This window comes from Alligator sinensis, unplaced genomic scaffold (genome assembly GCF_000455745.1).
Source record: "Alligator sinensis unplaced genomic scaffold, ASM45574v1 scaffold395_1, whole genome shotgun sequence".
NCBI classification, from domain to species: Eukaryota; Metazoa; Chordata; order Crocodylia; family Alligatoridae; genus Alligator; species Alligator sinensis.
In genome coordinates, this window is record NW_005842232.1 from 75,162 (window position 1) to 87,421 (window position 12,260).

The window sequence follows — 12,260 nt, forward strand, 5'->3', positions numbered from 1 at the left end:
GCAGCTGCTGCCAGCCACGAAGCGCAGGCTGCTCCCAGCAGGCGGTTGGGAGGCTGCAAGCCCTGCTGCAAGCAAACTGTGCTCCGAGGGCTGGCTGCAGCCGGGAGGCTGCAAATGACTGGTCTGGGCTCCAGCATGTCGGCACTCCAGCACCTTACAAGGTAGACGTTGTGTTTTTTTCAGCACTCCGGCCAAAAAATATTGCCTACCCCTGTCTTAGTGTGTTTCAGATAAAAGGCTTCTCTTGTTAAATTGACGTTTTCTTATCATAAAACAAATATGGCCCGCATTCCTACTTCTGACATATCCCTTAACAAAACAATGTTTACTTTTCCTTCCAATTATGCAAGTTTGAATGTCAGCTATAGGACCTGCTTCTTTTCACATGTACCATAGTGGAAATTAGAAGTCATTGCCCTGAAGCTAGTGAAATTTAACATTTGTGAAAACACTGTGAAGGGGGAATGCTAGCTGCTAGAATTCCTATTTCATGTTCAGCTGTTTTGTACTCTTGACTTCTCTTTATAGAAGCAGTCACTTTTGGCTATCCATATGGTAATCATAACAAATAGAAGTTCGTGTTTCCCAGGTACATTGCACACAATTTTACTGTACTTATTTAATCTGATAAGTGTTATCTAAAAGCTCTTTTAGGAACAATCAGTAACAAATGGTTTTATTTGTGAAAGTGAGGTTATTTGTAAAAGATATGTTTTCTAAGTACACATTTGCATCCCTTGGAGGATTAATGTCTGGTAGATCCAACAGCGCAAATGGAGCTAGATAGAATGGGAAGGAAGTTTAGTATAGTTTGTTAGTTTACTGCTTGCACATTTTATGCAAAATCACATATGTTGTGCAAATACAGAGATTAAGGAAGTTCAGAAAGCTACAGATAAATGACTAAAAAACTTACTCACTTTGTATCTTGCAACATTTCCTATCAACCAAATAAAGCGGAAAATAACAACTATAGACTAAGAAGCAAGAAAGGCTATGTTATAAATGCACTTGCATAACTTCAGATTCAAGCCATTCAAACCTTCCTGTGCTGGGCTACCTAGATATAACTACAACAGTTAAAAGAGATAAAATTGCTTTTCAAACAATTGGCAGGAGGTAAGTCTATTTTTGCTTCATCGGATACTATAACTTACAATTAAAAATATTTATAATGGGAAAAAGAGGTATAAGCTAGGCCCTTTTCTTATATTTAGCAGGGTCTACTATGGTTCCATTAATATTGTAAAGTGAAATCTGAAGTTAAATATTTCCTAAACATCAAAAAATGAGTGCTTAAATTTCGAGCATTGCCTGCCACCTCAGGGAAAGACATTAATAATCTTTTTCCTTATTTGTGTTTCTTTGTCTCATCTGACATGTATTTTACAATATCCACATGAAAGCTTATAACCTGAATTGAATTATTTTTGGAAAATAAGAAGAAACTATTTGGCTATTGCCTCCTATATGTCAGAAAGTCAGATATCACTATCATTCATATTAGTCTGAGTACCAGACAAGTATCAGGACTGTTTGATAACATTCAAGACAATGTGATAACAGTTTTATGTTCCCTGCTAGTAAATACAAGACAGAGCCCAATGGAAGGGATGATAATAATTTCAACCTCTTAGATACATTTCTGAATTTTAAATTAACCATAATCACCCCTATATCAGCTTTCACTCAGCAATGGTCAAAAAGCAACCAAAATGCATTCAAACAATGGAATAGAAAGTAATATTGAAAATATTTCAGGGTATTTATTAAATATTTATATTAAATATTAAATATTTATTAAATATTTCAGGGTAAAACCAATAGTATGCCATAAGTTAGAATGTTGTGTCCTGATCATTCTCTCTCAAAAGAAATCAGAAACTGTAATTCAGGGAATTGATCCATATATAATAGAGCTGTGAAGATACTGCTGTACAAAAAAAAAAAAAGATTGAAAAATCTTTATTGTTTCATTTAGGACTAGACCTCATAAAGGGCTTAGGGATCAGATGCATAGTGGTAAACCAGGATCTGAAACAGGAATTAGGCAGAATTAAGGTGACTATACTAGTCCGGTGGCCACAAAACCTCTTAAGCAACTGCAGACATTCCAGCACACCTATGACTAGGCTTCTACACAAGCAAGGGAATAATTCAGTAAGAGCAGATACACATAATACCTGCTGAAGCCCAAATGCAATTCAGAGTGAGAGTGCTAAATTCAGTGGGTGATATTCTGTTTTTCCTGTCATCTAAGAGTCCAAAATTGGTCATCTACATGTTTGTCCAATGCGCAGGTTAGAATTCTATTCCTGGATGTGTAGCTCTGCATGATGACCATGTACTTGTGCATGGTGGGCATGCATGCTGGCAACAAAGTATGGGAAAATGCAAGAGCTCCCTGCTTTTCCTTCTAGGACACGTACCTGGGAAGCTGGGTCCCTTCACCCAGGTTGGGAAGTTTCTGTGACTTCCAAGTACAATGTTCTAACCATCACACCACAGGTCAACCATTATCCAGTCCCTCCTCCAGCAGTCCTTTAGAAGCTGGCACACTAGGCTGGCATAAGAGGGAGGTATGTGAGAGAAATGTGAAGCCAGGAAGAAGGGAGCAAACCAGAGGGTGTGCAACTCAAATAGCTGTTGGCCTGGAAGGAAGAGGACATTTTGACTAATTCCATTTTGGGTGTCTAAGGCTGCTCTGCATCCACATGGGTGCATGCTCTGGTTTTCTCTGATTTAAAAAAATCCCCAGTTTTCAGTTAAAAAAAAGTAACCCCAATTCCACATTTTTTCTGTGATTTAAATGAAACGCCATTGATAGATAGATAGATAGATAGATAGATAGATAGATAGATAGATAGATAGTGGTGTTTCATTTTAATCATGGAAACATGTGGATTTGGGGTTACTTTTTCTTAACTGCAAATTGACAGGTTTTTTTAAATCAGAAAACCAGGATCCCTGTCTATTACATAGTTGCACACAGTGGTCTATATGTGCAGGGCTGCATGTCAAGGAATAGACTTTCAGCCTGCGTATAAGTGTTGTTTTGGACACTTATGCAACCCAAATCACATGTAGACAATGAAATCTGGACACTTAGATGACCAGAACAGAATAGAATCTCACCCTACAGACCCAAGAGAGGCCAAATTGTGACAGTAGCTCCTGCTAGGGATGAAAATTTTGTTTTAAAAATTATCCATTTAACCATCTCTAATTAATAGGGCTGTGCGAAACAGCACCATTTTGTTTCAACTTCTATTTTGTCATTTTAAGGAGACAGTATTTTATTTCATCATTTCATTTTGAAGCACTGTTTCATTTTGTTTCATCAAAACTGTTTCACTGTTTCAAAGTGTTTCAATGTTTCACCCATAGTGTATAATGGGAAACCATGAAACTGCCTAAACTCTGTCATTTCTTGCCTGATTCAGATGAAAATTGCAGGGAGGGTAGCCTCTTTGGAAGGCATGAAGCCTGACAAGTTTCAAGGAGATAGGCATAGAGGTTCCTGGGAAACTGCACCTCAAACAGTTCAAAGCAAAATTCACGACAATTGCCGGTAGCAGCAGCCTCCTGTCATCTGGTGCGCAGATCCGGGGGCCCGCACCTCCAAGATGACTGTAGGGATGTGCCAGAGTCCTCCCAGGGGTGTGGGCCCCCATATCTGCATGTCAGATGACAGGAGGCTGCCGCTGCCAGCTGGCACCAGCGCTGGGTGCAGCCTATGCTGAGCGCCGGGAAGACTGCTGCTGCTGCTTGCTCCCACTGGCAGTGACAGCATGCTGTCATCTCGCACACAGATCTGGGGGTCTGCACCCTTGGGAGTGCTGTGGGGCTGTGTTAGACTCCTCCTGGGGGTGTGGGCCCACAGATCTGCATGCGGGGTGACAGCAGGCTACCGCTGCTGGCTAGGACCGGTGCTGAAGCCAAGTAAGCCTGGCTTCAAAACATGAAACATTTCATAACTTCTGAAATGTTTTGAGTGCTCTTGTTTTATTTTAAAGGTATTTTGAAGCCTTTTGTTTCATTTTGATTTTGCTGTTTCAAGCTCGAAACGCATCAAAACAGCTTTGAAATGAAACACCCAGCAAAATGTCACACAGCCCTACTAATTATATTACTTAAATGGTTAACCAATAGCACATACCTAGGTCTGCCATGGGGTAGGGTCTGCAGCTGACTGCCTGGAGCAGCATAGAGAGCCAGGGGCTGTACACAGGCCCTCTGGGATGCAGCTGCTGCTAGGAGCTACTCCCCAGGGCCTTAATAATGGGGGGAGGAGGTGGCAGCAAACCCCGCCAGACAAGACAGTCCAAGTGAAGATGGAGGCAGGAGCAGTAGGCAAGGGCTTCCCCAGCCTGCTGCAGCCACTGGCACGCTGAGAAGGAGGGAACAGGCAACATGGGTCAGGAATGGGTTTAAACTTTAAGTAGCCTGTCCCTCCAGCCAGCTTCCTGGCACCTGTGAATAAGCAGCTAATTTCTTAATTGATGAGTCAGTAGGCCATACACTGTTTTCCTTTTTTACCTCATAGCCTATTGTAACTAGTTCCCCTTTGCCCCTTCCTCCTCCCTCCTGCATGCCCTGCTGCCTTCCTGTTCCTAAGGCACTGCAATGCTTCCCTTCCCTGCCAGACTGTGCCTTGCACTAAATGTTAATCAGTAATGTATTACCAGTGTGCATATACATATCATTTAAACATTTAACCTTTCACAGCCCTAGCTCCTGCCCTTTGAATAATTGCCCTGTAGGTAGAACATTTGATTAGGATGTACAAGATCTATGTTCAGTGCTCTCCTCACCCTTAAGAGGATTCAAACCCCCAGTTCCTACTTCTCCAGACAATGACCTAACCACCAAGCCACTGAATAATCTGGGTGGGGTACCCTGTGCCTTCCTATTAGAGGTTGGCCAGTTAACCGCCAATTGTATAAGAGTCATGGGCTCAGAAGGAAAGCAAGCAAGAGCATCACCACCACCACCAACTCACCTGTTCAATAATGCACATACCCTAGAAGAGGATCTGATACTCTGGATCTAGAGTTAATGGAAGTGCCTAATGTGAAACCCTAAATCAGGTCTAAATTCCTAAGAAGGGCGGAAGCTCAGACACACCCATGTAGTTGGTGTTTGCTATTAGCTGTATTCATGACTCCCTACTCAGTGGGTAGGCACTCTAAGTAGTCCTTTGGAGGTGCCTAACTCTCTCCATGGATGGTGTGGGGAATTTAAGTGTCTAATCCTATTGTTTTGATTCACTTTCCTGAGGCTAGGTCCCTCATATCTAGATTATGTAACACCTAAACAGGAGAAGCCTAAAATACCAACCCTAGCCATGCCTTAATTTACTAGATTCTTCCATGTTTAACTCAAAGGCCACGAGGTGCCTAACATTCTCCACTGGCACATGTTCACAGCTGAGCCAGTCTGAGCAACTCAGACTTCGTTCTCACTTAAGCCTGATCAGCAGGGATCCTAGTTTTCTCTGATTAAAAAAAAATATATCCCCAATCTTTGAATTAGAAAAAGTAACCCAAAATCCACATTTTTCTGTGTTTAAAGTGAAACACCACTAATATAGAGATATTATATTATAAATTATAAAATGAAACACCACTAATATATATATTATATTATATAATATCTCTATATTAGTGATGTTTCATTTTAATCATGGAAAAATGTGGATTTTTGGTTATTTTTTAAATCCAAAAATTGGGTGTTTTTTTTTTTTTTTAAATTAGAGAAAACCAGGATCCCTGCTGATCAGGATTCAATCCTCAGTCCCCTAAAGGCCCAGTCCACTAGGTGTTCTTGGATAACAGTGCAATGCATACTAACATGTAGCTCACCACAGGAAATCATTAGCTAAGCTGAGAAAAGGGGGAATAATATTATAAGCATAAAGTATAAAGAATTGATAAAATGATAAAACTGGGTTTTGCTGAAAGAGGATGCACCCATCCTATTCAATGTTTTCATTAGTGACATTAATGCAATGGTTGTTTTGCAAATGTTGGAGATAACACATTGCCAATATAAAGAAGGATTCAATCATTATACCTAAAGAATTAGATCACCTCCTACTGCAGAGTTTATTAGTTTCATGCACCCTAAGAGGGTCACATGTAGATGCTGAGTCATTTTAGTCAACTGTGCAGTAAGAGTCTCATATAGACATGCTCATAGAGTGGAAAATCATGTCCTTGAGGACTAACACCAAGAATTTTTGCTATAAGGTAAGGACTCATACACTAAAGGCAGCAGAGCGGGAGAGGAACCATAGTGTACTGGTCAATCATATGGCAACCATGAGCTGCCAACTGTGCTGCAGCCATGAAAAAGTTTAATGCAATTTTAGAATGTATTATGCAGGGTATTGCTACTAGAGAGAAGAGAAGATTATCAAGGCTGTATGAGGCATTTGTAGGAACTTGAAAATTATATTTAAACTGGAAATTAGAAGATTTCTAGTCTTTTAAAATAGTCTTTAGAACAAAGTAGTGGGACAGGAGACCTGAATTACTTCAATATGGAGCTTGATAAGTTCATAGAAGTGACAGTATGTTAAGGATAGAAGTTATTCCTGAAGCAGTAAGATAAACATGTGATATGTACAGTACATTAGAGTATTTGATACTCTCCACTTTAATTATTTGGCTTCTTTTGGGTGTTCGGGTTTTGTTTGGGGGTTTTGTTTTGTTTTGGGTTTTGTTTGTTTTTTGTTTGGTTGGTTTATTTCCCTTTCCTACGAAGTAGGGAACATTAGCTATGGCTAGACGTAGGTGTTTGGTTGTGGTGCACTGATTCTCCTAATGCTAATGATAAATTTCCCAAGTGCCTGGCTGGAGGGTTTTGTTTATATGCTTAGGATCATACCAGCTGCCAAAGCTGGATGAATGCAGAGGACTGGATTTAGTTGTCTGGGAGGCCCCTTTGTGTCCTATAGTATTGTGTCTCTAAACCCCAATTCAATGCCTTAGCCATTGAACCCTGCTACTAGTAGGTACATGATAAATGCTTAGATGCCTTTAAACAATAGTTAGAAACAGCCTTTTTCCTTAAAAGAAATTATAGGCATCTAAGTGTTCCTTGTATCTTTCTTCTCTTGAAGGTTTCATTCCTGTGTTTCCAAAGGAGAGGGGGAAAAAAAGAAAGCATGATGGCTGTTCCAGGGCTCATTGTGATGATCTGGTGCATCATGTCATTTTCTTCAGTGCAGGCTGTCCTCCAATGTACAGACTGTAAGTGAAATACATTGACTGAGATATTTTAAAAAATTGGGTTTTGTCATGTTATGCCTGATAGATAATGGCCTCTTCACTTGAAAACGTGGAGAAATCCTATCACATCTTTCTGATGTTCATTTCAGTAAACGACACACCCTCGCACATTACAAACATGAGGGTGAATCTGAGAAAACTAGAGATGACCTGGGAGAGCAGTCTCAATGTTACCCTATTCTCATGTACTCTGAAAAAGGACGAGGATTTTCTCATTCTTGATGTAAGTTTTCTCCTTACTGATTACTACAAGAAATTATTTTTCCCCTTTATATACTTAATTTCTGAAACAAAAATGTATTTGTATTCAGTAAAATTATAACAACTAACAAAGTAACTCATGTTTAAGGACCTCCTGGAGATTTCAAGGTTGCTGGATATGAAAGTTGCTCAATGCAAAACCACCTTTTCATCTACTAACACAGGGATAGGCAAAATATGGCCCGCAGGGTGGTGTCATCTGGTCTGAGGGCACCCACCAGTTAATTGTACCCTCCTGTGTGGGATGGCTCCAGCCCCAGCCCCAGCCCCAGCCCTAGCCCCAGTCGGCATCCATAGCTTCCAGGCAGGGCCACTGCTGCAGCTGCTGGGAGACCTGTTTGGCTTCCCAGGCCTCCAGAGGCTCCTCCTGTATCCCTACTGCAGTGCTCCCTCTGGGCAGCAGGTAGGGAAGCTGCAGCTTGGTGGGACTGTGAAGCTTGGGGCTGGCAAGAGTGGGAAGCCCAGGGCCCATGCCCAGCAGGGGAGTGGGAGCATGGAGCTCAGGTGGGCAGGCTGTGAATGTGTGTTAGGTTTGTGGGGTGTGATGGAGGGTGAGAGAGTGTGGCGACTCCCCTTCACGTCCCCCGTCCCCCCCCCAATGCAAAGCCCCTGCCACTGGCAGCAGCAGTGGCAGCAGGCAGTGGACCCTCTGGGTGCTTGTGGCCTGCACAGGCACAGCTGCCCTGCAGTGCATGGCTCCAGCCAGTCCTAGGAGCTGCATGTGGCAGCAAGGAGCAGAGCCAAGCCAGCCCATCTCTATCACCCATGGCTCCCTGCCACTCACATATCACTCCAGGGACTCACGCGGCACTGGGGGAAAGCTCTGCATCATGGAGGCGGCTGTCTTCCCCACTCCTTGCCACCACGTGCAGCTCACAGGACTCCGCCAGGAAGCAGTGCCACTTCCAGCAGAGTCCTGTGAGCTGCACAAGATGGCAGGAAGCAGGGAAGGCAGCCGGCTCCTCCACTCCTGGAGCTGTACATGAGCCCCAAACAAGAGAGGCGGGCCAGCCTGGCTCTGCTCCTCACCAGCATGAGCAGCTCCTGGAACTGGCTGGAGTTGCGCGCTGTACAGTGGCTGTGCCTGCGTGGACCACAAGCACTTGGAGGGCCTGCTGCCTGTTGCTGCTGCCTCCACCAGCAGTGGGGGCTGTGTGCCATAGGGGGAGTGTGTGTGGGTGGTACCCACACTCCCCCACCCCCTTCACACTCTACAAACCCCCCACACCCACACCACCCCCAAAACCTTCCCATGTATACACACACTCACTAATATATACCACATCCCCCCACAGACAGCTACACCCCCTCACAAACCCCACATACCCACACACCCTCACTCCCCCGACCACACCCCACACTCTCCGTCACACACAATATACAAGAGTAAGACTATTTTTGATCTATTATGCAATCACCTGTATATATACTATGCAAATACACATAAATTAGGACAAAAATATTTTTTGAAAGAAAATTAAAATATGCTACATTAGATATTTGACATTTAGTATATGATTTGTTGTTTTTTTTTCTGGTTCCAAGATGGCAACCCACACCCTCCCAAAGTAGTACTACCACGGCAAGGAGAGAGACTTCTGGTAGCAAAGGTCAGGGGTCAGGGGATAGGACTTCCAGTCCCAAGATGGTGACCAGGGAGTGGGGTACTTGTCAAGGTGCAGGGCTAACATTGCAGCCCTTGACAACTCACCAAAACTCATTAAGCATCCCTCCAGCCAAAATAATTTCCCACCCCTATACTAACATCTATGAGTAAAATGTAAACCTTTAGGCCGTGTGTAGATGAAACAAGAAGCATGTGTGCATGACACTTTAAAGTGGGCTAAATGCTTTTGTACCACTTTAATGGTGTTGGTGTTTGCACACCTCGGTGGCGTATTGTGCATTCATTCCAGCCGCTGTAGGAAATTTGGTGGTAATGTGCCTTAAAAGACTTGGGGAGTTTTAGTTTACTGCCTCTACAGCCATGGAGTGAAGCGCCAGGCTCCGTGCAGCTCAGGGGTTCCACACAGACAGCCTGGCAGTAGCCTGGAAAAGCAGGCTCCACCGAAGAAAAGCAGAGAGCCTGATCTTTTTGTTTCCCCTCCCCGGAGCCTGCCTGTCTGAGCTGCGTGGGGGCCCAGTGCTTCCCTCCATGGCTGCAGTGCCCCCTGAGATTGCCCAAGCCGGATGCCTGCAGGTGGGTGCTGCCTGGGGGGGGCACCGCTGCTGCAGAGGGAAGCACCAGCCCCCCCTCCAGCTCAGGGACTGCTCTGCTGGCAGCTCACCCTCTACTCCCCGCCGAAGAGGAAGGCAAGTCAGCAGGGTGTGTGCATGACATGGGGGTTTAATCAGCCCTAAATTGAAGTGGAGTTTTTTTAAAACCCACCGCTTCAGTTTAGGGCCCCTGTTTCATCTACAAGCACCCTTAGACCACAGTGTGGTATGACTTTTGAAGGGAGAATAGGTGGGTAAGCACAGGGGTCCCCTCTGTGCATGCAGATAAGGGTGTGATGGGATCTAATGAGTGATCCACACAATCACACCCGCCTCCTGCCATGCTACACATGCATGGGAGGAGGCATGATTGTGGGCTTGTGAATCTGATCCCATCCTACCTTATTGCTGGTGCAGGGGGAATCCAATCCCATCCTGTTTTAATTTGCTGCTGTGGTCTTTCAGCTGCAGGGTGCGTGAGGCACCCCTGAGTCTAGGAGCTCTGTCAGCTGGTTTTAGCTTGGGCTGTCCATAGAACAAGAGGCACCTAAAGCAGCAAATGAAAAATAAAGGACTAAAATGAATGTGTGTTATTTTTCAGGTCAATAATACAAGCTGCAGGTTTGAAAATTCAGTAGTTCTACCCCTACATAAAGGACTACTGTTTATAGTTGCAGCAGTCTACAACAATAATACATATTCAAGACAATGCAGGTTTATTCCTCAAGGTAATGCACTTGCACTTGTGAAAAGTTTTGAGGTTATTTGCGATATTTTTGTGGCAAGTCTCTCAGAATAGGTTTCTATCCTTTATTTCTATATATTATTACATACGTTTTTGTAAATCTGCTAAACTGATTCAGTTTTGTAAAAAATTCTGGGCCTTATTCTGCAAGAACCACTATGCCGGTGAACGAGTCAATGTGTACAGAGTCAATTACATTTGTCATGATAATCCCTTACATACAGATCCAAGGGATTTAAGAGTTTATCAGTGGACTTAAACAAAGTTAACTACATATAGCCAGATCCAGGGGAGGTACAGTGATGACGTTGCACCCTCTTTGATTGCTGCTCCACCCGAGCTTTAAAACCAACTGCCTAGGAGAGGTAGCACATTTCAATTCAGGCAGTGCTGAGAATATCGATAGACTCTCCCTGATTCCTCTCCATTTCAACTGTTAACAAACCTATCTCCTTTTTAATGGGCTTGATGTTTCACTGTCCAATCTATCCTTTCTTCTGCAGTTTTGCAGTCTGATTGCCATTCCTTGTAATATCTCTCTTCTGCTTCACAATCCTGAAAACTGTTTTCAGCTCTAGCTAAAAACTTTAACTGGAGTGCGGTGAAACTAGCTCAGGTGTAGAAATGACTAACAGTGAAGTATCAGAGGCACTGTTAAAATGCTCAAGCAGGCTAGATGTTGTTTTATGAATCTGAATACGAGATGTACCTTTACTTATAATGACAACAGGACTGATACAATATCCTGTGACAATTTTTGCTGGGTTTGTTGTGGTTTTTTAAACTTAATATATACCCTAGCAAATTAGTGTGCATGCCAATAGTTATATTTGTTTTTTGTTTTGATCTGCACCTGAATAGTATAGTGCTACCTTCCCTACCATATGTGCCAACTCTGCAGCCCCAGCAAGTGAACACATTTACTTCTGATTCCAGATATACAGCACATGCCTGCTGTGGCTCAGGCCAGAAGCCAGGGGGTGCTAAAGCATGCCTCCCAGCCACTGCCAAAGGGCAGGGAAGAGGTTCAAGATTTCCCCCCTCCCTGCTCAAGTGGAGGGGGATGTGGCCCAGTATGCTGAGCCTGGGGTTTGGGGCTTTAACCCCCACTCCCTGACCCACAAAGGACCCCAGCCCACATCTGTCTGGGTGGGGGAGTGTGCTGTCCCTCCCAGGCTTATCTCCCACTCCCAACTCCAGGCCCAGGCCCCCATGCTGAGAGGTGGAGAGGGGGATTTAAATCCCATTCCTGCCTACAAGGAACCCCCACTGGGGCCTGCCTGGTGCAGGGGGTGGTGCAGGCCATGCCAGCCTTTGCCCCCCTCCCCGCTACTTGCTATGGGGTAGTCCCTGCCAGGCTTCCCCCCTCTTGAGTGGAGATGGGGGGGACATGGCCACACCCCAGCCTGGGGCTTGCACACTAAGGTAGGGAGGCAGGGGGGTTTAAACTCCCTTCCAGTCCCACACAAGACCCTGGACAGGGTCTGATGGGGGCAGCCCCTGTCAGACTTTTGCTCCCCAGCTCAAGCAGAGAGTGGGGTGCTGGCCAGACCCCAGCCTGGGGCTGGCACTCTGAGGTGAGGGGGAGAGAGATTTGAACTCCATGCCAGTCTGCCTGGGGGGTCAGCCTCTGCCATGCTTCTGTGCCCCCCTCCCCCTTCCCGTTCCGCAGGGGGAAAGTCCATGCCAGGGTTTTGCCCTCCCCTTGCGAAGAGAACAAGGGGAGTGGGCATGGCCCGGCC

At 44.6% G+C, this 12,260-nt stretch overlaps 1 protein-coding gene across 2 annotated transcripts in view; it reads left to right on the forward strand.

Moving 5' to 3' along the window:
* The first annotated feature begins 1,000 nt into the window (after window positions 1–1,000).
* Window positions 1,001–12,260, forward strand: part of LOC102388771 (granulocyte-macrophage colony-stimulating factor receptor subunit alpha-like) — a 38,129-nt gene continuing 26,869 nt past the window's right edge. For both annotated transcript variants that reach the window (XM_014521617.2, XM_025208508.1), the window contains exons 1-4: window positions 1,001–1,119; window positions 7,127–7,256; window positions 7,385–7,518; window positions 10,375–10,501. In XM_014521617.2, coding sequence (XP_014377103.2) covers window positions 7,172–7,256; window positions 7,385–7,518; window positions 10,375–10,501 — 346 coding nt within the window. In that variant the 5' untranslated portion in view covers window positions 1,001–1,119; window positions 7,127–7,171. The remainder of the gene's footprint in view (window positions 1,120–7,126; window positions 7,257–7,384; window positions 7,519–10,374; window positions 10,502–12,260) is intronic.